This window comes from Sycon ciliatum, chromosome 2 (assembly GCF_964019385.1).
Source record: "Sycon ciliatum chromosome 2, ocSycCili1.1, whole genome shotgun sequence".
Classification (NCBI taxonomy): Eukaryota; Metazoa; Porifera; class Calcarea; order Leucosolenida; family Sycettidae; genus Sycon; species Sycon ciliatum.
Window position 1 is genome coordinate 12,419,524 of NC_088644.1, and position 27,530 is coordinate 12,447,053.

Here is a 27,530-nt window from a genome sequence, read left to right on the forward strand (position 1 = left end):
CTTTTCGGGCTACTGAGGTAGCTTTATCAATGTCTGTGGCTTCCTTTATCTCGGGTACACGTGCAATACTCGTAACAGATAATGACTTGGCCAATGTGTCAATCGGCGAAAAGCCGAAAACCTACTTTCGGTGAGGATTATTTTCTCCAAATAACCGAGAATGTGAAGATCACAGATGACAACATGATCTTGCGCGATCGAGTTTTTGAGAAGTGCATCGTCGTCTTCATCAAAAGTGTGTTTTCTCTTACATGTATTCACTGATTGTGGGTTACTCAATTTTGCCAGTTTTCACTTGGCCTTTTCTGGCAATGGTAAATAATGCACAGGGTGTGGAAACCACGGCAACCGGCCTGGCTGGTCAGACACTGACAGAGCCACTTTTCAGGTAAGCAACTCTGCTCAGGTGCCAGGCGAGGCAGGCATGTGGTGTGGAGTTGTCGATATTAAAGGTGCAAGCGCACCCTCTTGGCAGCACCAGTTCGAATGTGCCGCAGCAGCAGCAGCAGTATTGCGGAATGGCGATTCCGCTTGGACTTTATCACCACAGAAGTAGGCATTGGATGTCACGCGAAAAAATAATGTAGATCTTCTCACCACGCAGAATGCAAGACTAAAAAAGATGAAAAAGGAATACAAAGTCAAATGAAGCTATGGATCCAGGTATCCTAGTAAGAATGTGTTTCGTGCAGAGAGCTTCAACATATTTTACATGCATTCCCGGAGAGGGAACCTCAAATTATTGGGAGTCCGTGAAAAGTAATTTGCAAACTATGTACATGGAGTCATAATACAAAAAAAAATGGTACAAAATAGAAAATCCTGATCAAGTTTGAAAATCCAATGAAGAACCAGTACAGTCGTGTAGCTGCATTTCTCTACACGGTATTAAGCACAGCGCCGGGTCCCCAGTTGCAGTCAATCGCTGCCAGGTATTGAGCACAGCGCCAGGTCCTAGGTGCAGTCAATCACTGGCACGTATTTACACAGCGAGGCAAGCCGCCTAGCGTCACTCTTCGTAGAGTCGCTTGGCAAACGACGGTGTGGCCTCCGTGAGAGGACCGTCCTCTTCGTCGCTGGAGTCCATGATACGTGCACGCTTTGTGCCCACACTGGCGTGCAGGCTATTGGCCACTGACTCCTCCTCCTCCTCCTCCTCATCATCATCTAAAGCAGGTCTGGAAGCAAAGCGTGGAGTCTGAGATTCAAGATCAACTTGGGTGCCGTTCTCAGTGGGATTATCTGAGTTATTGTCCAGTGCAGCAAATGCCGGGGTGTTCGACTCACCACCATCGATCTCCGAATGTCCGTTGGCCATGGAAGGGGTTTCGTCATCGCTGCTGTTGTCCGCAATCCGCGCATGGCGACTTGAAGCAAAAGCCGGAGTATGAGATCCACCGCCACCGTCATTGGAATGTCCCTCCGTTGACGGCATTTCTTCATCTTCTTCGCTGCTATCATCAGCAATGCGTGCATGACGTGACGTGGCAAAGGATGGCGTGTGGGATTCTCCAGCCTCGGCAGCATCGGAGTCATCATCCTCTGCTCCATTGGCACCCTGCTCGTTGCCGCTACCGCTATCGTCAGCAAAGCGAGCCTGACGTGCTCTGCTGTTCGTTCCCGATGTTGTGTGACGACGCATTGCCTTGGCGTTGCCAGCATTCTGCTGTTCTCCAGACCCATCCTCACTCCCCTCATCACTGCTGTCGTTTGCAATACGACTGCGTCGCCTGGACGCAAAGTTGGGAGTGTAGGACTCTGCGTTGTCATTTTCTACAGAGCCACCGCCAGCGTTAGTGTCCATGTCTTCATCCCGCTCTCCTTCACTGGAAGAAAAGTGGGCTGCAGACACGTCGATCTTCAGAGAAGATGCCTCGCAGTCATCATCAGAGGATGAGTCATCAGCATCAACACTGATGTCACTGTCAATCTCATCAGCACCATTGCTGGCCGGTGTTTTAGTACGACGGCCTCCACGCGGCTGATGCTGCTTTCGACTACGATTAGCTAATTGCTTAGGTGCCTTTGCAGCGGCAGGAGCAGCACTAGCATCAGCACCATCATCATTAGAAGATGAGTCATCGGCATCGACAATGATGTCACTGTCAACCTCATCACCGCCGGTACGCACAGGTGTCTTCGTTCGGCGACCTGCTCGTCGCTGTGCTGGTCTTCTTCTGCGACTGGACGTTTCCTGGGCTTGTGCTTCAGCAGGACTGCTGTCAGCATTGTCTGAGTCTGAGTCACCAGCATCAGCGATGATGTCGCTGTTATCAGCATCACTATCATTAGCATCAGTAGCAGTAGCGGCGCGGTGAGATGGTCTCTTGATGGGACCAGCACGCCGCCGCCTCCGATCACGGTTGGACTGCCGGGCGCTTGTCGACCCGGTGTCACTGTCACTGCCTCCACCGCTGCTTTCGTTCTCCGAGCCACTGGCTCGACGATCTCTCCTGCCTTCGGATCGAATGGGCAGAGCTGGAGGGAGCAAAACAAGAGGCCAGGTGCTCGTGGTCAACTGTGGTGTGTCAGCTGTGGTGGTGGTGGTGGTGGTGGTGGTGGTGGTGGTGGTGGTGTGTGTGTGTGTGTGTGTGTGTGTGTGTGTGTGCGTGTTTTATTCAGTAAAACACATCCTGATCTTCAGCGAATCCTAAACTTGCAGTAAAAGATGAGCAGAATTCAACCACTGCACAAAGCAAAAGCCCCCCCCCCCCCCCCCCGACATCCCCAATAAGCTCCTTTCATATACGGCTGAAGCACTGTAGACCAACTCTGCAGGACGGTCACCACACAAGGAAAATGTACACGTACCCGAGTCCACCTCGTTCTCCTCCAGCAAACCGGCGTCCGCTGCATTTTGAAGGCGTGCAAGGACGGTGTCGACATCATCGTCATCTGAGGAGGAGGAGGCTGACGCACCGCTCTCGACGATATCGTTGTCCGCCCACTGTGCAGACTTCTTTGCCTGAAGAGTACAGAGGAACATGTAGCAAGGTCATTATCGTGAGACACACGAGAAGATTTTCTGGGTAAGTGTTGTGCTCGGTGACCGCACAACCCTGAATCCACGTCACACGACTTGACGAGAAAGAGACAAAATCCGATTTGGTCTCACACCTGCAAAGCCCCCCCCCCCCCCCCCCCCCTGTCATGCTCGGGGAAACTCAGTTACTCCGTGTTGGCAAGCAGATCTTGACACTGACACTGCCGAAGCTATGATAACACATGTGGCCATTGTACTAAAGGGGAAGTCAGCAAACTGACTATTAGTTTGGCCGTCTATGCTTCCATGATCCATTCAACGAGTGCTGAAAAGCCGAAAACAAAGAGACTCATACCTGGGCTTCAGAGGCGGGTAACTTCCGATGCAGCTCCTTCCTGTCCGTCACAAGGCCCTGCTTCACGAGTTGATGGGAGATTTGACGCCGAGAGCGCTCCGGCTCTACTTCAAGCTCCACCAGAATGTCGCCAACCAGGTCAGCGGAGCCCTGGAAGCGCTCGTACAACTGGGCAAGCTGCTCTTGCTGTGCGTCTGTCCACGACTTCTGGGCTAGTATGCGCGATCTAGCAGAGACAACAGGGAGAGGAGAACAGAGTCGGATGAACCACCAAGCAGAGGAACACAGCGTCGGATGAGAAGCTGTGAGACTCGTAGGCTGAATTTGTGAATAAAACACGAGACACGGTGCTTTCTTCTTCAAGTAATGTAAGGAATGCACGGTGTCGTAGGGTTCCTTTCCCACCGGTCAGGTGTTTGTACGCCTATTATGTGTACTGTAAATGCTACGCAGAAAGAAAAGAGAAAAATTCTGTAGCGGCGTTTCACTTTGATGGTGGGTCTGATCTACTCATCTCTCACCGCTTTAGGAGCTGCATCCGTGCCTTGATCCTTGAGAGTGGCGGCGTTCCTACGCATGTCTAACTCAGTCTACCTGGGTCTCAACCGAACTGGGGAATTTCGTTTTGTTTGGGTTTCATGTTTATGCACGGTCATTAGGCAACTGGTGGATAACAACAAGTGACATGATTGATGAAGAGTCTTGACCAACCAGTTGCCCGCTGCTGGTGTATAAACGTGAAGCTCGGATTCACAACAAAATTTCCCTCTCTCCTTACCGTGTGAAACAGCTCTGTCTCAAGGCTGTGGAGCACTCTGCATGCTTATACTACAATGCACTTCAAAGTGCACTGCAATATTCATAAGTTGGAGGGTATCTGTGCTGCGCTGATGAGTTCAAAAAGAACGGAACAGCATGCTGTCCGCAGATTGAGTAAGTTGGAGGGTAATAGATTTATTAATAAATTATTATCAACAGCTCACCCATACCATTCTACAAGAGCATGTTTGGCGATTATTCGAATTGTTGTTGCCCTTCAGCACTAGTACATGACAAGTAGCTGGACACAAGACACGCACTGCTTGCCTTGCTCCTACAGCTGCCTACGTACAGTCAACCTTGCGAATACCGACCATCGGTCATGCATGAGAAAAGTGTCATTATTTGCAAGTTGTCGTTCTTCGTTGGGTTGAAGTATGCAGTGAAATTGTCACTACAGTAGGTCTGAGGAGTGTGTCGTTCTTCACAAGGACTGGTGTTGTCATACCCGAGGTCGTTATTCCTGGATTTGACTGTAGTCTGTAGAGTAGAACCTGGGTTAAGGGTCCACCTAACTCTGCGCGGACATAGCTGGACTCAGTTGTACAGGGATGGGCAAAAAGGTGTGCAAAACGACTTCTTGTGAGTAGATGGACCCCGGAAAAATAATTTGGAGGGAAAAAAGTTACGGCTTCCTCGGAAACCGACGGGGGACCCCCCCCCCTTGGGCCGGAAATTAAATCCCGGTATAAGGATCACCCGCATAATGTACATGCCAAGTGACCCCCCTCCCCCGGCTCCGAAGGATCACCCGCACAATGTACGTGCCAAGTGACCCCCCCCCTCCCCGGGCTCTGATCCCTAATCCGGTGTGACCCTTAACCCGGGTTCTACTCTACATGTACAGTCGAATGTCACTTATCCGGTCGCCAGTTATCCGAGCACGTCGGTTATCCGACAAGCCCGGGAGTGGTAATTTTATGACTCTCAACAGTAAAATTCTAATTTTGTTGTTGTTGTATATTATACGGTGTTTTATGCATTTACTTGAAGTCGATGTGGTCAAGAATGCTAACATGTATGTGTACATGAATATATTTGGGTATTGTGTACATAAATCAGTGAAATCCAGCCATATATGCACATAAAAAATGATATCAGTTATCCAACATATTCAGTTATCCAACATGCCTGATTCCCGAAGTGGTCGGATAAGTGACATTCGACTGTACTCACTTTGATGTTTGCATAGACCCGTATCCATTCTGCAGCTCGAAGACGGCCGCACCGTCCTTCCAGAACAGTGCCTCGGCGTACAGCACAGGATTGCTGGGCGCGCATTCAGTGAACTTTCTCACGATGTACACGGAGAACTTGTACAGCTCCTGGACACGGGGAAACAAAACGCAGCAGCAGCAGGATGACACATGGAAACGGTGCAAGCTAAGCAATACACGGCGGTTGATACAAAGCAGCAGACAATAGAGTAGACAATCGGATGACTTGATACGTCCACGAGATGGCTGTTTGCAAAGCAATAATGAAAATGTTCACTGCTCAAACAAGTAGTAGACCCAGGTGCTTGAAGTCCGGACATGGTACCCTAAGTTCGTACGCCCATAATTTCATGTTCTGTTATTGTATTCAATTCATTGCATTCCCAACTCATCACAAATATGGCCGAAAGCTCTGTCGCAATATTTAGTTCTGTTATTGTATTCGACTCAAATACTTTATGGAGGGGACAGTGTGATTATGTTCTCGTCGCGTAGCAATTTTCAGGGATCTACGATAAGCAGAAGGACCATACCACGCGAGTGGGTTTTCGAGTGTCCATACGAAATACAAATTGGGTTACATTTCATGCAAAAATCAACTTTACCAAGACCGATTTCGAACACAGCGTCAAACAGACCTTCACTCAATCATTAACCCTTTATGTACCAGCCATCTAATGTATGTAAGGGGCTATCGCAGCCAAAGAAGCAACCATGGTATGAAATCTAGACAACTTTTGTATATGCAAGTTGTGTTTTCCTGACTCCATATGTATCACTGCACCCAGGTACGCATGGATATTGGTACAGCATGCAGTAGTATATGAAGGCCATAGGTGGAATACCAAATATACGCGCCAATTGTGCATATTTCTGACCAACCAGGGTATCACAAACAAATAGACTGAGAATGAGTTTGTGCTCGTGTACTGGGAACATAGGGACAAAACAACCTCACAAGCGTTGTCTCAGTGCATGAAGAGTAACAACATACCAGGGAAATGGTCATATTGTCACACATTTGAGGTAAAACAATTGGTTCAAAATAATTGCAAATTTTGAATTCTTGTCTCAGATTCTAAATCTATATTTTTCTTCAGCTACTCACATCCAGCGTCAGGTAAGTGAAAGAGAAGACAAGAAGCAGTCGCCGGCTGGTGAATTACGCCTGCCTTGACGATTTTAGGCCATCGCTGCCCTCCCTCTCGCTCCTGTTTTGAGAGTGAATACTGCGATGGGATCAGCGATACAAATTTTCAATTTCGAGTCGCATTCCGCGATGATATCGCCACAGCCGATCTCTCCAATCGTCCACCACGTCTAGAAGACGTCGACATGACCTAGAACAAGCTACATCTTCGCTACAAGCAGAAAAACTGAGCGAGAACACGATCGAAACAGCGACAACTGTTTGCGCTGAAAAGCATACTTTTGAACGCGTTCGTTCTCCATACTTTCAAATGGCAACCTACCCATATCATACATCAAAATTTTCAGTGGGATCTCAGCTGTCAAGTGCAAAAAACCGCGGCTCGATCGGAGCTACGGCGGCGGGGAACGGCGCGCTTGATTGGAGTGCGGCGAACCGTACCATATGGTACGGTTCGAGATGGGGCTGGTACACAAAGGGTTAAAGGGGAACTTAAGGCAAAAATCAAAATTTCACCAGTTGTAGTCTTCGGGGTGCTGAGTCGAATGGTCTTGGTCCGAGAAAGCTGAGACGCTCCCTTCCTACTTTAATCCCAATCGAACTTGCGCACTTCCACCGAAACTGGGTGACTGCGCCCTACTAGATGGGGATTTGTATGCAAAATGTCACTAAAAGCGCCATTTCGTTCTTATAAAAGCACGGATGACCGCGATTGGCCCATATGTTGTAGTCTTTTGGACGCTGAGTCGACTGGTTTTGGTCCGAAAAGGCTGCGATGCAGCGTTCCTCCTTTATTCCCAATCGAACATGGTTGAACAAGCGGTCACGTGCTCCTGGGTGCCCAAATCACCTGGTCACCACGCCAGCAGGCGACAACTTTCACACCAAGGTTCAACTCGAGGTCAACTTGAGTGACAGGACTGCACCCAAAAAAGGTCAAACAGGCTTGTAAGTTGTACCCTGCAGGCACGGTGACCAGGTGACTGGTGTACGCAGGAGCACGTGACCGCTTGTTCAACCATGTTCGATTGGGAATAAAGGAGGAACGCTGCATCGCAGCCTTTTCGGACCAAAACCAATCGACTCAGCGTCCAAAAGACTACAACATATGGGCCAATCGCGGTCATCCATGCTTTTATAAGAACGAAATGGCGCTTTTAGTGACATTTTGCATACAAATCCCCATCTAGTAGGGCGCAGTCACCCAGTTTCGGTGGAAGTGCGCGAGTTCGATTGGGATAAAAGTAGGAAGGGAGCGTCTCAGCTTCCTCGGACCACGACCATTCGACTCAGCACCCCGAAGACTACGACTGGTGAAATTTTGATTTTTGCCTTAACTTCCCCTTTCAGAGCCAGCTTAGAGCTGAGAATGGCCAGAGGAGAAGAATTTACAGAGAACCACCAATCCTTGCAGATAGGTTGACACTCCTGGCATCTCCACCACTGTTTTCCCGCGGTTTTCACAGCGCAGCTGCTTCTTCTCTGAGCCGACTAAAAACAGCTTGCATTTCGGCAACAAACTACGCTTTTGGAAGAAATACTGGTGGAGGCACATGCCAAACGTATCGCGTCGGTGCTTTCGTCGTAACCGAGGGATTGCAAGTTAGCAATTACTTGGTCCGCGTCAGCGATATTGTCGCTTATCTTTCAGCTTTGTTTATAAGTCGCCAATGCTTACTTGGCAGCCCATTTTATCCCAATTTTTGTTAGCAAGTTAGTTTGCTAGTACCTGAAAGGTCTAGCTAGAGTTCGAGTGGATTTCGAGAGCGACAGGTGTGCGATTCTGATTGATACAGCGCCGCATCAAAATAGATTATCTTTTTATGCTGTGCAGGCAAGAGCAGCGCAAGCCACAAGAAAGTAATCGGCTACTCGGAATCAGCTCCATTTTGCTCAACGGCCGAGATCGCTCTTCTCAGGGATCGCTCATCAAGCTGAGATCGCAGCTCCCTTACCTCCAGCTCAACGCTCGGAGTATCCAGCGCGTCGTGGAGATTTGCAAGTACTGTACGCGTCGTCGTCGTCGTTCAAAATAAAATCTTGCAAAGAACGGCGTCTGATTTGAACCACACAGGCTGTCGTGCTGCCCATGCGAAGTCCTATAGAGAAGGCGACCGTCACGATCGACTTCTCTTTAGAAAATAGCCAGGCAGCGGAGAGGAAGAGAGATGAGCTTGCAAAAGCAAGAGAGTCGATCCCGAGCAAAAATATTTGTCGCCAGCGACGAGAGCAGCGACGAGGAGGACCGCAAAAAGTAGGAACCCTTCCTTGGACAATAAATTCCTCGCAGCGAGTTGTCATTCTATACCTTACCGTCCATCGTACCAAGTTTTATCACTTCAAGTGCACGCGTTCATGTCCAAAGTCTAAGTTCAAATTGTCGAAAGATAAGCGACAATATTGCTGACGCGGACCAAGTAGCAGAAATATGTGTGTATTTCGAGTCACCTCTGATCAGTACGGACTTAGAGCACCCTCTGCGACACCAAAATTTGATATGGAAAATCAGCGAACTCCAGAGAAACAGATCGGATCGAAGATGTCCTGGTTTAATCGAGCCTGACCTCAGAACAAACTTGGACAAGATACCTTCCATCCATGAGCAGGATTCTTGCAAGTGATCATTGCTAGTGTGAGTTTCAGCTCGGCAAACACACACTGTAAAAGTGTCCGGACTTCGAGCACCTGGGTCTACACGGCGTGCTTGAGTACCCTTTTACCGCATACTAGACTCAAATTCAAAAAAGGACTCCATACAGGTAGCGTACATGTGCAGTACATAAAATTAATGCATGCTCCACTCTGAACTATGTAAACAGTAAAATTAGCCGGATTCGCGGCAGCATCACCTAACGCATTGAGGAATACATCAAGCAAAGACGTTCGTATCCGCCGGCCACCACTTCGCCCACATCTCCTCAGTGTCGAATGCAGGCCTCACAAGTGAGCCAGGGAAGAGGGACAAGCGGGCGTGTAAAGGCCATATAACCCCATAAACCGCATCCTTGTTGCCCGCACACCGAGCAAGTGAGTACCCAGTTCGCCGTGGGTGTCGGCACAGTTCATTGCATGTAAAGTGGTACTCGCCCGCATCACCGCGATTGATAGAGCACTAAACCCACTCCCTGTTACCAGCGCAGGTTTGAACTCGGAAACTCATCAGAGTCATGATTGGCAGGCAAACCTACAAACCAATCGGCTACACGCGTTGGTACTCTGTGACTATGTATGTTGATACTCTGTGACTATGTATGAAGCACAAAGTCAAAGTGAGGTAGTGTTGATTGTGCACTTGACAAGTATTTCACGCGTTCTACTCCGTTCAGACACTTTTCTGTTTTCTTGTCGACGAAGTCAGAGCTACGCTTGTGATGCTGGAGGTTTTATTTGTGTAGATAAGAGAGAGAGAGAGAGAGAGAGAGAGAGAGAGAGACCGTTTTCAGCAGCACAGCTTACCACCATGTGTTTGTTCTTCGCGGCCGGGTCGTTGAGAATATGATCAAAGCAAGTGAAGACCGACAACTGGAAGAAGAGAGGGATGAGTTGGCAGTCGTGAGCAATACGATACATCATCTTGACAATACAGTGGTTGAGTGTGACGGAGTTGGTTGTGTAGCGGCTCAGCAGCAAACTGTAGTTGCGAACTACACGGAAATTAGCGAATCTGCAAAGTCAAAACAGCCAAAGAGAGTGAAAGCCAAAACTTTGTTAAAAAGGCTCACACGCATAGAGTCTTGGTAATACATACACATGGAATATTAACTACATGTACATGTACTAGAACTTGAAATAGACAGATAGCGGCCCGCCAATGATTTACTGGTACGGGTAGATACATATGAACAGTGTTGGCTCAGTGCTCTTACTTGGCAACATAAGTGGAAAGATTGAACTCAAAGTCGTAAGAGACAGATCGTCCTCGTCCTTCTTCTTCCTCGTCGTCATCAGCGCCAGCACCAATGAACTCCTGAACGGGCTGCTCACCACCTTCACCATTGGCTGCCTGTGTGGATGCTGCAGTCTCCTCTTCATCATTGGGTTCCGGGGCCAAGTCTGAACAGAGGACCCATACAAAAGATGGTGTGTTTGCTTTGCGACTTGAGACAATTGTTGCAACATACACGCACACACGCGTGTGCGCATACGCATCCACACACACACACACGCACGCGCACACACGCACGCACGCACGCTCACACACACACACACACATCCACACACACACACACACTAGAAAATACCGCCTGGAGCCCTCAGGGATGCAAAACTTGGAACGTAGCCAGGACGTTTTCCAAGGCATAAAACCACCTCTGTACATGATAGATATTGTGTATCACGTCACAACACCTGCCGCGGCGAAAAGGTTGACTTTATTTTAACTCATTTGCCCCATCGCGCAACTGTCGCCATACTGATTGCGAAACGTTTCCCGTGCACAGCGTGAAGTGCAAATCAGAATAAAGGCCAAGCAAGGTCCACAGTCGCGAAACAGATAAGTCTGATAGCAATGGGAGCAACACACAGGGGCATGTACAGCAAGACAAGACAGGTTGTGCCGGTGCAAGCACTTTAGGAGAGCGTGTATAGTTCAACGTCGTACCTGGCATGATGAGGTTGAAGAAGATCTGGCGCATACACACAATCTCCTCATCCACAGTGCTGTCAGGCCGGCCAAACGTACCGTCTCTCCAGATATCCCTGCACCAGACATTTCCCAACAGAACACACAAACACCAACACATGTACTAATGACACACCAAATCATTCAGCATCAAGTCTGGCATTTTTCCGGGCTTTGTAAATGCATGAAGCACTTGGTGAGTGTACAAAACACAGAAACATGTCCTGCGTCGCAATAACGTCACAACGTGCACGTTCATTCGATAATTCGTACCAATTCCAGACAAGAAGCCATCAATGTGATGTCTGCCAAGCGGATGCAAATGTTGACAGGCTTGATGATAAATTTGAGTAGGGAAGAACCAAAGTATTTCAAACAGGAGAGGAAAGAGAAATTCTAGGGACTTCAAGACACCACACACCAATGGTGACACCATACAAATAGCCAACACAAGCAAGTTTCAAGTAATCGTTGCCCGCTGACCTTGCCGCACGGAAAAGCTGAGCAGCACGGCGATACGCACTGGAGAGAAGATGTGAACGAATCAACTCAGCAGTCGTTGTCCTACAGAGAAATGCGCAGACATGAGGAAAGGAGGATGTCACAACGGCTCGAAAAATGTGCCAAAAGACAAGACGGGAGAGAGAGAGAGAGAGAGAGAGAGAGAGAGAGAGAGAGAGAGAGAGAAAGAGAGAGAGAGAGCTGCAAACACAAAGCAGCCAATACATGCACGTCTCGACAGTTACTCAGCAAAGCAGTGTAGCATGGAGTTGATTACAGACATGGCTACTAAGATAGGGCTCTCCTACTCTTGATATTTCTCCTACAGTATTCCCAGTGGGAGGCAGCGGAATATTGAGCTGGTCTATATATGAAGAACTGGGCTTTCAACATGTCCTCCTCATCGAAACGCACCCATCAAAGTACAGAGTGGAATTGGCGGTTGCCAGCTTTGGACAACCCATCACCGGGACCTACCTCTGCACATCTTCTGGAAGCTCGCTTGCAGCGTCGAACGGAATGGCATTGTTATCGTTATCGTCACCCTGGGACAAAGACTGAAGTGCAAGCGTAGCAAACTCAGAGTGCTCCTCCCATAGCTCTTGCATCTGATCATCTGACAACGACCAGGGCCCTGGACAACAGAGATTAACAGACAGAACAATCACAGCCCACACAGCAGCAGCCAACTTTATCACGGACTCAGTCGTTATGGTAGTGCCAGAATATACAACGCAGTAATGGTGTCCAGCACACAGTTACTTCGACCTACTTCCCCGCTGGTAGAGCTAGTTCGGTGGCCAAGGCCGTCCATGCACCATTCAGGCCAGATACACTGCAGTGAAGTTGTGAAGAATCCACGAACTTTACGGATACAATACAAAGTGCGATGGTGGGAAGTGATTGTGACACATTCAGGGCATTTTGAACACAGAGACTTTGCAACTACTGATCACAAGTGCAGGTACATGTAGCACATACTGCTGTAAACGTAGAGAATGCAGGTTGCCAGATTTTTAGCACAAATAAATCCACATTGAAACCTCCCCTTCTACAGAAGTAGTAGTATTCACTGACCTCGTTTGTTAGCTGCAGCTCCGCCACGGCCACCGCCAGCAGCACCCCCACCACCACCGGACTTGTTCTTACGCCCCTTGGAGGCTTTCTTCTTCGCCTGTACCATGATACGGCCGCCACGATCCTTGCAATACCGCTCGATCAGCTTGAGGTACAGGTGGACGGTTTCTACGACATCAGCCAGGAAACTCCTGTACAAGAGACACGACAAGCGAAGAGAGTGAATACAAAATCGGTCAGCTCTGCCACTCAAACTGCTACGAAGAGAGAGAGCGAGAGCGAGAGCGAGAGCGAGAGAGAGAGAGAGAGAGAGAGAGAGAGAGAGAGAGAGAGAGAGAGAGAGAGAGAGAGAGACACACACACACACACACGGGGAAACAGTACATGCCGCAGTGTCATACTCACTTGTCTGATTTGACTTCATCATAGGACTTGAGCAGCGATACAAACACATCACGATACTCCGGAATGTAGAAGATGTTTCCTGGGAGGTATATGTAGGCGACGGCAAAGAAAATACGTGAAATCAACACCGATTGCTGGGTTCATTTACAAGCATCTACTTCCTCCGCGTCATTAAAATTGTTGCTTCGCACATCACAATGTTTGTGACTTGGCTCGTCTTAGTCAGACTGTCGGAATCGCTGTTTTCTTTGTTCGAACATTGGTGCTACCCTTCCTGCGCAATGTCTACTTGCTACTGAAGCCATGGTGGTCTCGGACCTTGTCGGAGCTCTCTTCCGCACCAAGCAAGTTCATTGCGCTCCGCACTATTACGTCCCAGAGTGCATATCGTTTTTCTGGAGTTCGTGCCGTCCCACATCGCTCCTTGGGCATTTATCAAGACTGCAAGCTCGGGTATAAGAATCCTGGTATCTCTCCTGAATACGAAATGCTGAAGTTGACGATGGCAAGTACAAAGTGTTCTCAAATTCTTAAAATGCGCTACTTGTGGCGCATGTTGCTGCGAAGGTAGCAGGTCTGAAAACACCAACAAAATCAGTGAAGCGCTTGCCAAGGAAAGAAGGTGCGGAACTGCTTACCCTATCTCGCTGGAAGGTCATTAGAGTGTACTTGAAAAATGCTAGCTTGCCTTCATCGCCTACCACCAGGAGGCATGGATCGCTTGAAAACGAAGTTTCTTGACCTGAATTTCAACGCGCGTCTTGTTCAGCGTGTTGAGTGCTGAAGGGTCTGCCTCAAACTCTGATGAATACGTCGACCTTAGCTGCAAGTGAAGCGAAGTGGGAGGCCACAAACTAAAGCTTGGTCTGTCGACAATGCTCTGCCTCAATTTCTAGCTGATTTCTTTGCCCTTCGAGTGGAAAAAATAAATTCGAAGAATCGCTCTGGGAAGCGACAATTTTAATGACGCGGAGGAAGTACATCCACGGGCACAGACAGACACACATACACACAGGCTGAAAACGAAAAGCACAATACATGTATCCCGACAACGCCAGGGTCAAGCAAGGGATCGGCATCAATTGAAAAACACACCACGGCAATAGGAGTTGCACCCAGCAAGCAAGCTATACTTGCGAGAACTTACTCTGCATGATCTTGGCATTGTCACGCACTTCCTCGTTGGACGACAGAGACAGCATCTGTACGTACTGCAACAGTTCATGGTAAGCTTTGAGGGCGTATTGTAACCTGAAACACACACGCAGGCAGAGAGGCAGTCGTCAGTTTGTAGTACACCTAGAGCAAACTTGCTTCACCAACCAGTGGCAGTATGACAGTTGTTTGGTGATTTTAAAGGTTTGGGCCATCCCGGAGAAGGGTATAGCACAAAAAAAGTCAAGTTACAATTCCATGGCCATCACTTGCATGCTGCTCTGGGCAAGCATGCGACGTGGTCTAGATGCCACAGGGTAACTCTACACACAACAGTACACCTTCCACCTGCCGGTGCGGCATCAAAGTCCCAGGATAGCAGGTAGGATGGAGAGCACATCTCAGGTCAAGGCTAACATACGCGTGCAGTAGATACAGGGAAACCGTGTCTAAGGCGACCGCTCAGGCGACCGCTCAGGGGACCTTCACAACGCGGTCCCTGTGTACAGGTGGTCTTCTTACCCAGGGTCACTCGACTGAAAATAACAACCCCTTGTCCTAGTCGTAGTGGTCCTCTGGGACAGGTGGACACCGTATCAAAGTGGTCGCTTTGGCAGGTCAATTTCGTATCGCAATCCTTGATTGGCTAGGGTACCCCGTAAGGAGACTATAGGCCTGTGGGAACTGCCCTAGAGAAATATGAATAAATACTATACTATACTATACTATACTATACTATAGTACTACAGGTGTCACTGTACATGTATGTGTACATACATTATAGTATACTCTACACCAATGTGTTAGGCTTCTTCAATAAGTACAAGTCATGCAGAATGCACCAGAAATCAAAAGTTCGCACCGTTTCGACCATGGCCTAGCAGCCGCTTGCTTCTCTATTGAAAGACTCTCGAACGTGGAGAACACATGCTTCATGATGAAATTGAACGTGTCCATTGTAAGGGTCTCGCTGGACAGAACAAAACCAACAAAGCGCACTACAAGGTTGAAGGTCAGAGAAATAAAAACACATCTATCCATTCAGCTCTGCTCTGTATTGTGAAAGAATGTCAAAACCGGTTTATAAGGGAGCATCTCATAAGTTCGCATTTTGTTTCTAAACGTAACGCATTTCGAAACGGGGGTAGGGGGGTAGCGCCCATTTCGGATAGAAAAATGACAGTTCGCACATTTTCTCGATGTGTGCAATACAGTGCTGTGCTTGTGCTAGACCGCTTCAGACAGCAGGGTACGGGTGTGTTTTAGGTGTAGATCTAACCCTTGCACTACGCATGCAGGCTACTCAGAGGTGTCAAATGTCACACCAGCCAGATCAAACCGTGTACCTGCCACCTGGCCAGCTTTGACAGTACAGTCGTTGTGGAGGAACTCTGTTTATGTGTGTGTACATGTCATTGCAGGCACAGTGGGTTGGTCAAAGACCATGATTGAGATTCGAGAGGCACCTGGTTCAAGTCCTGCCTGGGAGCGGTTTTTCCAGCCGTGCTGCTACCCACAGTCAACTGGGAACTTGTGGCCAGGCACAAGGGGTACATGGATGCAGCTAATGGGGTCGTTCTTGGCGCTTGTGCCAGTGGTTGTGAGACCTACCCACTCACCCCCACCGTTAGGCGCTGCATCTGCCGCTAGGGTTTACCGGGTGTTAGCGGCCGTCGTGAGTTCCCTTCGGGAACGGACACGATAATTTACTTTTTTACTTTTTACATGTCATTGATTGAACTAAGACTGTAACTAATACTTACTTGTACTCAGTAGATGTGGTACTACTGTATGTCATTCACTTCCACACTAGCGTCCATGTCCATGTGCTTGAACATTGTACATGATTGTGCATACCATGGCATGTACAGTACAGTAGATCTACACTGAAAATGTGCGATAAGATTTTCAAATAGTGGGGGGAGGTAGGGGGGTAAAGTCTATTCGAAATGCGTTACGTTTACAAAAAAAGTGCGAACTTATGAGATGCTCCCTAACTTAAAAGTACCCCCCCCCTCCCTTACTTGGGGCCTCGATTTCTCCATTTTAAAATGACGGTGAAACCCCGATTGTAAGTCGACTACCCCCTCCCCCCTTTTTGGTTCGGGTTTAGGTCACAAAGAGCGTACATATAGCTGGTTAACCCTTTGTGACCCAATCGATCGATTGGTATACAGTGGCACTTAAAATATTATATCTCTGGTGTTCCTTCCCCGATTTTCATAAACAAAGCGTCTACGTCTCGAGAGGAACCTTGGCTATCACGTCGAAGTTATCCGAAGTCTCTACGAGGTACGATGCCGCCGTGGTGAGACTCGAGGTCGGCGGAAAACTGAAAAATTCACTCCGATCGAAAAATTCAAATTTTCACACTGCACCTGGCAGGGGTTTTTCCCGGAGTGCTTCGTCATACCCAAGCATGCTGCACACCAACATTTTGCGCTTGAAACGAGCTTTCCGCTGTAGTTTATTTGAAGTCGATGTGGTGAAGGAGAATGGAATGGCGGCTGTTTGAACTTTGCTGGAGCTGTTCGTGCACGGCTGCTGTTTTGAGCAGCATTCTAGGCCACGCAGAGCAGAGGCCGTGCAGGTAGCTGGCTTGAGTGTGGTATTAGTCGCTTTGTCTTGGAAATACCTTTCCAGCGGTGGTACGTTTGTAAAAATCGGTGAATGTCTGGCAGAGATACAGCAGTGAGGGCAAAGTGCAATGAAAGAAGCAGCAAAGCCACACATGGCACTGGAATCAGAAAGCAGAACGACACGACAGGGAGAAGAGCAATCGAACCATTTACTCTTGCCTGTACAGCCACTGCTAGTACTGTATACTCGTTGTGTGTGTAGAATACTCACCTTACAACGTCTGTGTTGAACTCATGTAATCGGGAAAACTCCATGAAGAACCTGAAAGAACACGACCAGCAGCAGCAGAACAAAGATAAATTAATAATTTCAAGTCCTGAAACAACTCACCTGGATACATACATGCGCACACAACCTCCAACATGCATGCACGCATGCACACACCTACTACCCACACCCATCAACAAACTAACCGGAGGCACCAGAAATAGTAGGTCTCGTCGTTCGTCTGACAGCGCCCGGCCATGAGTCGGCTCTGTACACCACACAAGAATACAGGGTACAACATCCATTAAAGTTGTGTGAGCATTTCGTGGGTGTTCTCCTACGTTCTTCCCCATCATAATACAATAGATATTTCCATTGCACAGCATCAATAACCATGCAAAGATAGTAAAGGAGACGACATTTCGGGCAACACCATCCCTCGCCTAAACAATGCACAGACAACTCCACGGTTCTCTTGGTGTCTAAATGATGGGCCCGTCCACAAGAGTGGGTGATATTCATTGTTGGTATGACCCCTAGCAATAACGAGAGACCAATGACTACTGTCCACAACATCGCGAATAACGGTCAGGCTTAATCCTGTGGAAGCCAATGTCAGTGCCAGAATTCTATTTAAATCAGGCTTGTATTGAAGCGCTGCGACCCACAGTTAATTGGGAACTCGTGGCCTGGCACGAGGGAAACATGGATGCAGTGAATGGGATTTTCGATCTTTGACCACTTTGTGGTGGGTCTGATCTACTCACCTCCCACCGCTTAGGAGCTGCATCTGCGCCTTGATCCAAGAGGGTGGTGGCGTTCCTTTCGGCCGAGTCTCACTCGAACCGTGATTTTTTTTTAAAATTTTTTATTGAAGCCAGGTATTTCAATGTATGGCAACACTAGCACCAGGCCTATGTGTCAACGGTCCATCTTGAAAATCAGGCTTGCATTCAAAACAGGCTTCTATATGAAAAAGGCGATTGATACAAGACAGGACAGTATTTATTTTATAATTGTGAGAAAACGAAGGTACACGTACCTTGATGGTTTGCATGGTTAGGTTGTAGCAGGACTTGAGAAAGTCCACACAGAAAGTTGCCAGAACCTTCCTGCATGGCGGTGGAACACAGAGAACACAGGGAACACAGAGAACACGGAGATTAAAGCACTGTGCAGCAGCAGCAGCATACTCAGCTGGGCAAGACACAGGATTATACACGCTGTGCATGTGACTAAGTACGCACATCCAATTCCACACAAGCGGAATGGTGGCACATGAGAGAAGCATGGTGCAGCAGTATGTTACCAGAACACACACACACACGCACGCACGCACGGACACACACGTAGCACATGTATCACAATAATCATCACCGGGACACCCGTACATGGTTGCAAGATTACGCTGTGGACATTCAAGTTTCTGATCAAGTCGATTGAGAGGAGTCTGCGGTACTTACCGAATGCTTAGTGTAGATGATCGCTTCAGGTCATCGGCTTCGGCTGGACGCCGGTTACGGGACTTCTTCCGCCCTCGCTTACCATCATCGAATGATATCGTGTTTGCCTCTACCAGGTGACAGAAAGCATGCAGTGCATGGTCAAAATAGTGTTTGCCTCTAGCAGGTGACAGAAAGGATGCTGGGGTCGGTACTGTCAAGTGATCCGGATAGTAACACAAAGTATGGATGTTACGAATCCACCTGTTTTCCCCCCACCACATGTCTTTCTGTGAACCTCAGCCTAAAGAGGGATGGGGGATAAACGAGGGAGAATGAAATCGTGTTTGTACTCTACCAGGTGACAAAAAACATGCAGTGCATTATATAGAAAATAGGCTCTAGAATCAGAGACAATATTTAGGTAAGCAGTACGGGTCGGTACTGCCAAGTGATCCGGATAGTAAATTTACTAAATTAGCAACACAGAGTATGGATTTTACGAGTCCACCTGTTTTCGCACCACCACATGTCTTTCTGTGAACCCCAGCCTAAAGAGGGACGGGGGGGGGGGGGGGGGGGGGGGGGTAAACAAAGGCCCTGCTGACTACAAACCAGTGGAAGATACAGAGTCAGTATAAACGGAACATACCTTGCAGAGGCTTATGATAAACCAGCATCCGGTCACCGATGCCCTTCACATCCGTACATGTGTACGTGCCCAAGAACCGTGAATGCCTGTTGACACACAGAAACAAGACATGATCGTATGGAGAGCAGCACGTTTAGTTTGTCGATAAACTTGCCAGATGCGCCGGTGCACAAACGTGCACTGGCATGCATTCACATTAGCACTCATTTGCACCTGCACACACACACACACACACACACACACACACACACACACACACACACACACACACATACGCAGGCCAGTGCACTTACCTTGAGTGATACGTTGCTGATTTCTTCGCCTTCATGGCCCGCTCTCTCTCCAACAGCAGTGACAACTCTCTACGAAACACGGAGGAAATAACCGAACACTAGGTCAAGCACACACACAGATCAGAAGCATAACAATCAGGACAAGAGTTCACCTCCAGGCTATGCTGCATGAAAGGACATGGGTGCCCAGCCGCTGTAGTACTCAGGGCATTGCTGGTATCACACCAGCAAGAACAAGAAGAACGAGAACAAGAACGGCGACGACAGCAGCAGCACAAGCAAAAATGTCAGAATATCATGAAGATTCGGCAATTGAGTATATCAGCATTACCGGTTGTCTTCCTCTTTCTCCTCCACGGCCCTTGTCCCTCGTAGCGCACTGGCCAGAGAGGAAGGGTTCTGCAGAGAAGAACACACACAGCAAAACCAGGTTTTCTATCTGTAGAAAAGCAGGGAAAACTGTGCAACACAACGTGGTCTAATGGGGAGCAGAGTGTTCATGGGGGCGGCCACCACCTGGTGAAAGGAGAGACCAGGGCGGTGGTGACCCACAGAAACAGTGTGTCACAACTTCACACTCACAAGTGCTACAGAAGTACACATGCCATAATGAATGCTCACCTGTTCGCGCATCATCAGGAACATGATCTCAGCAATGTATAATAACCAGTCTTGCTGCAAGCGAAGTGAGGAGCAATCAAGAACAAGATAAAGGCGATTAGCACTCAAGAATACACTCTTCTAAGGATTCGCCAGCTCCATTCTCAAGAAGTGAAGTCAGCAAGTAATGACGCCCTACTTGGAAATTATGTACAGCCCGGAAAATTGCTTATAAGTTTGCAGGCAGTGTAAGCTCAGTGCAAGCTGTCGAGCTTAGCTTAGCGTAGTCTGACACTAACAGACATGCAAGACTGTGTATTCAAGGCATGACTGATGAGTGCTATCCTCGTGCCAGTGATAAACTACATCTGCGAAGGTACCAGAATGGGAAAACAGCACGGGAACAAAATTCACGGTTGGTGCGAGACTCAGTTTGCTGCATCCATAGGAACACCACCCCCTCAAGGATTAAGACACAAATGCAGCTCCTAAAGCGGTGGGAAATGAAATGAAAGCAGTTGCTTGTCAACATAGAGCTGAGCTGATGAACTTACTTCCTCCGAGGACGATGCTATGTAGATAAATAACTCGAAGAAACCATTGGTGTGCAGACTCCTGAAAAGGCCACAAAGAAAGCAAATCAACGGAAGCAGCCTGTCAAACGTCTGTCTGCATACCTCCACAATATACAGAGTGTGCTGACATGGACTCGCAAGGAAGCACAACCAACTTCTTCAACTCAAGGCGACTTGACTGAGCCTGCAAGCTTACCAAATAATCTGGTCGTGAACGCTGACATCATCGGAAGTACGCTGCAAAAGCAGGCGACAGAACATGAACCAAAATTAGCAGGCTGATAAGTCACGCTCAGACTCTACCTACACTACTGACAGTGACTAGTCCGCCGGGAGATTGACTCTACCTACACTACTGACACCACTGACAGTGACTAGTCCGCCGGGAGATTGACTCTACCTACACTACTGACACCACTGACAGTGACTAGTCCGCCGGGAGATTGACTCTACCTACACTACTGACACCACTGACACCACTGACAGTGACTAGTCCGCCGGGAGATTGTTGAATTGCCATAGTAGAGTAGAACACGTTTGGCAAACAAAATCACATTCCGGACACAACTGTTAGTCCCAAATGTTCCTAATAATAGAAATTAGCAGTGAACTCTGCAACCAGGTCACCACTCTCAGGACACAGGGCGCTCCAGTCCCAAAGGTGGCCGTAGTTGAGACAGAAAAAGAGAAGTTCCACTCGTACTGGATGTGTAGCCGTGAGTGCAGGCATTGGGGTATGCAGAAGTGGTACATCAGGGATCACACATCGTACCACATACATCTTCAGCACAAGAACAGTGTACACAGTGTACCAGACTTTCACTTATCAGTGAACCACAGACAAAAGCATACCAAGCCCCCCCCCCAGTAGTAAGCATAGTGAGGGTCCTGTGACCGGTACATGCCCTGCCCCAAAAATGGGCTACTATCGAAAAGGGGTACTAATAGTACCCCATTTTTACTGAAAATTATTTTTGGCCCCGTTTTGCGGATAAAAATAATGCTGCCCCTGTTATTTTGTACCCCTTTTTGGTCCTCAGTCTGATTATCTGACGTCATGACGATGCCTCGCGTCGGGCAAACTTTTTTTCAGACTAAATGTGCATGCATGTGCAAAATGTTTCTCATTTGTGCGATGCTGTGGTACATGGTGCATGCAGCTAAGATGATTGCAGACAACGGTTTGTCCGTACTGCTCATCCGGCCGTAGTTATTACAGTCAGACCTCGCTTATCCCGTCCTCTTTTATCCGGATCCCTCGCCATCCGGAAGAAAATCGCTGGTTACCGATTTACAGCATATGCCATGCATACATACAGTGTGTGTGTGTTCGATTATCCGGTTCCCTCGCCTATCCGGATATTTTCGTGGAAAACGGATGTGTGCGGTTAAACGAGGTCTGACTGTACTGGTGTTCCTATGAACGATTCTATATTGGATTAGGTTGTGTTTTATCATATTATTACAATGGATTCTGAATTTGAGATTCTCCTTGACTATGTACGTACAAAGAGGCAACTTGTTCAGGAGAAAAACGAGGAAGAAGACAAAGAGGTTGAGAAAGCAGAAGCAGAAGTTCATTGTCATCATGAAGAACAATTTGAGCATGCAGGATATACAGTTTGTTCCAAGTGTGGATTGGTAATGGCGAACATTTACATGCCCGAGGTGAATTGGAGACAGCGATTTACATAATGCTAAAACCCAGGGATCGATTTATCCGGGTTCGCATCGCAGTTTGCGAATCAAAATTCACTGCCTGCGATTCGTTTTTCGTTTTTTATCGCCCAAAACTGCGATGCACTGGCCATGCATACCGGTATGTACAAAGACCATTCTGTACTGATTGTGTGCAGTTTACATGCGACTGTCACTACTGACTAGGGAGTAGTACTACTCCAACCAACTGGCCTGCCCTGTTTAGTCCGCGCGCGGGCGCGGGTCGCGCTCTGTATGATTTTGGACACTGCACTAGCACCGCAGTCTTTGGAAGTTAGTTTTGTACACTGCACGGCGGCAACTTTCCCTGGAGTTCTCCTTTCTTCTTTCACTGTCAAGCTCAAATTCAGTTTGCTTCTGTTCGACAAGACACAGTTGAAGTAGATAGTTCTTAGTCCCATGTGGCCAACATGTCAGTGAATCTGATCACTGTCCAGAAGTGGGAAAAAGAACTGGACGCGCCAGGAATGTCGATTCGTTTCGATGGAGCAAAGCGAAAATTCTGTACACTTTGCACGGAATGTTACGATCGTTTGAGCGCTTTCCTGAGCTTTCTTTGTCGAAGGAATCAGTGGAACTACCCTGTTGAAGGATACTGTGTTGTGATGAACTAACAAGTCGGGTGAACGCTGAACATGTAACAAAACCCTGACGTAAATATTCATGTCGACCGTTCGCTTGGAAAAGCAAATAGCAACAGCAGCTATTGTCCACTTCTGTACAAAATCCTGCTATTGTACAGATATACATGATTGTACACTTTTGATGAAGGAAAACTGCTAATCAATACTGGGAGTTGCTAGTCAATTGCAAAACTGTGTAGCAGTGACTGCTATGCAAAAAAATCAAAGTAAATCGATCCCTGAAAACCTATACGAACTCCGATCGCATTCAAGGTGTGAATCGGCACCTGTTACATTTTCTCGACAAGGTAAAGCTAACATTACCACATGCACAGCATCACCCTGTTCAAGAGTCACTACAAGCAATGAAGAAGACCAGCAAGTACAAAAGTATGAATTATGCCATAGTCTTGTCACGTATACTTCATGATAACTTGGATGCAGTTCGCTTGCTATGTTTGTACTTACCGCGCAGTACTGTGTCGTGGTTGCGGAGCAGTCGCACAAGCTCTCCCATAATGCTTCCCACTTTTGTTCGTCTTACATCTCATGGAAGGCATCAAAGATGCTCTGCTCACTCCTATGCAGCTGAACACTCTTCAAACCAATCTACCATTGCTATCATCTAGCGACATGCATATGATGGACACGCTTCTACTATACTCGTGGTGATTTGCCAGGCAAGTGTGTTATTGGTACTGCAAGTGATGGACAATTCAACCAAGTTAAGCTCTCTATCCAAGCTCCAGTGGACGCCATCATTCGTTTCTTCCTGAAGACCTCTGCTGCACTCAGGCGTGCTGTGAAGTCGCCGCACGTTGACAAGATCCGAACTAACATCTTCCCCACTATACACCAGGGAAAGACTGTAGCTACGGTCTACATCAAGCCATCCCTATCTCAGTCGGATTTCCTACTGAATGAAGAAAGTCAGCTCTAGTATCTGTACCCTTCCACCATATCATTCAATAAGGAGAAAGGCGACTTCAAGGCATTGCTTTCACTTCAGGCGTCCCAGTAATAACTGTAGACTCACACCCGTGCGACAAGGAGCATGATATCATTGGTGTCATTCCTGAAGCTGAGATGCCTCTTCTAATGAGTGCATTCCTCAAGAAGCGACTTCGAGGAACTGTCAATCGCCGATAGCGGTATGCTAATGTACATCAGCAATGGGAAGACGCAAATGTTCTCCTACTTCAACCGTGAGCTACGGAACGAACTCTCAATGTTCATAACGTCCTACGGTAACAAGATGTCAGTATCCCAGTACGTATGTCTTGTACTTACGATAAACAGCAATCAGTTCATTTAAGAATTAAGAAACGAATTGTCAACGGTTATAATATGTTGTTATGGCAACAAGATGTCCGTCTCACAGTATGTACGCCTTGTACAATCAATTAATCAAAATCAATTCATCAGATACGACTCCGGCAAGATATTCACAAGCCCCGCAGTCAGGCTCCGCGTGTAAGCTAAACGGCGCATCACCTTCCATGTTAAAGTGGAGTTCAATGAGGCGACGGATGCTGCCAGCAGTGTCACCTGCAGCACGAGTAAAAGTGTCCTCAGGAAGAGATCGAGACCGGAGGATGACACGGAGTCCGAGTGAATCGTGAAAGTTGGAAAGGTATGCTTCTCTCTCTCTCTCTCTCTCTCTCTCTCTCTCTCTCTCTCTCTCTCTCTCTCTCTCTCTCTCTCTCTCTCTCTCTCTCTCTCTCTCTCTCTCTCTCTCTCTCTCTCTCTCTCTCTCTCTCTCTCTCTCTCTCATTTATCTAACAGTATCAGATACAAATTAATATACCAGTAAAGATGTCATATCACATTCAAATATATAATCATAGCACAGATGTCAATCGTAGGCCATAATTATTGTATTGGTTGATATTTCAATCAACTCATTTCGTGATGTATTGTTCTTTTATGTCTCATTATTGTTCACCTAACTGGCTGGACAGTAGGGGTGAAACGGTTTGGGTAAGGAACCGGTTTTGGAACCGCCAGCTGAAAAGAATCGCACTACGGCGTACCATCCCCAAGCTAACGGACTGGTGGAACGGCTCCACCGCCAACTCAAAGGCTCACTCCGTGCCTTGCAGTCTCCTGCTGACTGGGTGGCCCAATTGCCACTCGTGCTGCTTGGCTTAATGATAGCTTGCATGCCGTCCTACCGGTAGGACCCAAGAAATCGCGCTGCAAAAGTGCTTTTGGTTGAGAAATTTCTTGAAACAATTGTTGAGATGAGGTCTTTGTCAGGCAAAGTAATGGCGCAAAATGCAAGACTATGTCCAGTGCATTGCATACGCGCAATTTTATCAATTGTCAAAATGGCCGCATATACTCCTGTCGGAGCGCTAGCAACTCTGTCCAAAGTGAATTTTGACCATGGCACATCAATCGTGGTGAGGTACTAATGTTTTTATTAGTCTACCAAGGCAGTGGAGTGCATAATTCCATACACCGTTTCCATGGTTACCATTTGCTGTTACCATGGAATTTCGTACTATGCCTTGTGCGATCACGTCTAAAATTTGTGGACTCCTTCATTAGCCCCTGAGCAACAGTTTAGGGTCAAGTTTTAGGCCAATGTTACAACAATGGCCATGCAGCATGTCTGTGTATGATGGTCCTACCGGTAGGTCCTACCGGTAGGACCGAGGTCTATGCAAGCTATCATTAAAGGGGAAGTATATCCTAAAATCAAATTTTCACCAGTTGTAGTTTTCGGGGTGCTGAGTCGAATGGTCTTGGTCCGAGGACGCTGAGACGCTCCCTTCCTCCTTTATTCCCAATCGAACTCGCGCGCTTCAACCGAAACTGGGTGTCTGCGCCCTACTAGATAGGGATTTGTATGGAAAAAGTCACTAAAAACGCCATTTCGTTCTTATAAAAGCGCGGATGACCGCGATTGGTCCATATGTTGTAGTCGTTTGGCCGCTGAGTCGACTGGTTTTGGTCCGAAAAGGCTGCGATGCAGCTTTCGACCCTTATTCCCAATCGAACACGGTTGAGTAAGCGGTCACGTGCTCATGCGTACGCCAGTCGCCTAGTCACCGTGCCTGCAGACTACAAGTTTCATATCAAGATTCAACTCAAAGGTTCAAAGCAGGGAGTCGTAAGAGGCTTTTATGACTCCCTGGTTCAAAGGCTCAACTCGAGTGACATAAACGGGCCCAAACAGGCTGTAAATGAGCACGTGACCGCGTACTCAACCGTGTTCGATTGGGAATAAGGGCCGAATGCTGCATCGCAGCCTTTTCGGACCAAAACCAGTCGACTCAGCGGCCAAAAGACAACATATGGACCAATCGCGGTCATCCGCGCTTTTATAAGAACGAAACGGCGTTTTTAGTGACTTTTTCCATACAAATCCCTATCTAGTAGGGCACAGTCACCCAGTTTCGGTGGAAGTGCGCGAGTTCGATTGGGAATAAAGGAGGAAGGGAGCGTCTCAGCGTCCTCGGACCAAGACCATTCGACTTAGCACCCCGAAGACTACAACTGGTGAAAATTTGATTTTAGGGTATACTTCCCCTTTAAGGTCCGCTCTCAATGCTGATAGCTCCGTCAGTCCGGCCGAGGTGGTGTACTGTACCACGCTTCGTCTCCCAGCCGACCTTCTGCTTTCTCCCTCGTCCTCAGCAGCCTCCCTCTCTACTGACGTATTCGCCTCCCAGCTGCAGCAAACAATGCGCCAGCTCTGCCCTCTACCTGTTCGCTTGTCACCGCACCGTCACACGTATGTTCCAGATGACCTGGCCACGGCCCAGCGGGTCTTCCTCCGGCATGACGCCACACGTAAGCCTCTGCAGTGTCCATATGATGGCCCATACAGCGTCCTGAAGCGTGCTGAGAAGTACCTGCAGTTGGAGATAAATGGCAAGCCTGTGGTGGTCAGTATTAATCGGGTCAAGCCCGCCTATGTTGCTGACTACCTTTTCCTGTATTTTCACCTGTGGTTTGGCTGGTCTTTCCGCTTGCCGTCATCAGCTTACTCCTCTCTATTCTTTGCCTTTTTCAGTCGTTCACTCTCACTACGTTCTTTTTGGTCCGTTCTCTAGGGGGGAGTATTGTGGCGCATCATCACAATATTCTCTGGTATTGCTACGAAACCTTTGCTTTTCACTAAATCGCAACTTGCTCCTCTCATAGCTCTGCACTTCCCTTTTTTGACCATGTTCACCCAAAAGGGTCCTACGGTATATTCTTACGGGTTCAACTCTGCTCACCTTTACCATACCGTATTGCTGTGCTTGCTGTTGCGGTACCCGTTCCGTCAAAATTCGAACCGAAACTCGAAAAATCCCGTTCTCATACGAATACATGTACACGTCAAGTCTACTCAAGATTTAAATGTCTTACCTTACCATCGTTCTTCCAAAGAGTTCTCTAGGTCATTATCTTCTTCGCACATGGACTCTCCGATGTCTCGTTCTTGCTTGTAAAAATGTTTTTTTCTAAAAAATAATTGTCGAAAACGCATTTCGTCGGTC

The 27,530-nt window shown here is 47.8% G+C and overlaps 1 protein-coding gene across 1 annotated transcript in view; it reads right to left on the reverse strand.

Moving 5' to 3' along the window:
• Positions 1-566: 566 nt before the first annotated feature.
• Positions 567-27,530, reverse strand: part of LOC135808755 (protein timeless homolog) — a 30,761-nt gene continuing 3,797 nt past the window's right edge. The window contains exons 7-29 of the mRNA XM_065321983.1: positions 20,889-20,929; positions 20,672-20,732; positions 20,139-20,192; positions 19,849-19,916; positions 19,518-19,586; positions 19,225-19,310; positions 18,594-18,702; positions 18,173-18,242; positions 17,337-17,398; positions 17,134-17,184; positions 15,146-15,253; positions 14,276-14,379; positions 13,129-13,207; positions 12,724-12,914; positions 12,124-12,280; positions 11,629-11,709; positions 11,125-11,222; positions 10,391-10,577; positions 9,981-10,188; positions 5,334-5,482; positions 3,339-3,564; positions 2,812-2,965; positions 567-2,478 (exon numbers count right to left, since the gene is read on the reverse strand). Of these exons, the coding sequence (XP_065178055.1) occupies positions 1,010-2,478; positions 2,812-2,965; positions 3,339-3,564; positions 5,334-5,482; positions 9,981-10,188; positions 10,391-10,577; positions 11,125-11,222; positions 11,629-11,709; positions 12,124-12,280; positions 12,724-12,914; positions 13,129-13,207; positions 14,276-14,379; positions 15,146-15,253; positions 17,134-17,184; positions 17,337-17,398; positions 18,173-18,242; positions 18,594-18,702; positions 19,225-19,310; positions 19,518-19,586; positions 19,849-19,916; positions 20,139-20,192; positions 20,672-20,732; positions 20,889-20,929 (3,882 nt within the window). The 3' untranslated portion in view covers positions 567-1,009. The remainder of the gene's footprint in view (positions 2,479-2,811; positions 2,966-3,338; positions 3,565-5,333; positions 5,483-9,980; positions 10,189-10,390; positions 10,578-11,124; positions 11,223-11,628; positions 11,710-12,123; positions 12,281-12,723; positions 12,915-13,128; positions 13,208-14,275; positions 14,380-15,145; positions 15,254-17,133; positions 17,185-17,336; positions 17,399-18,172; positions 18,243-18,593; positions 18,703-19,224; positions 19,311-19,517; positions 19,587-19,848; positions 19,917-20,138; positions 20,193-20,671; positions 20,733-20,888; positions 20,930-27,530) is intronic.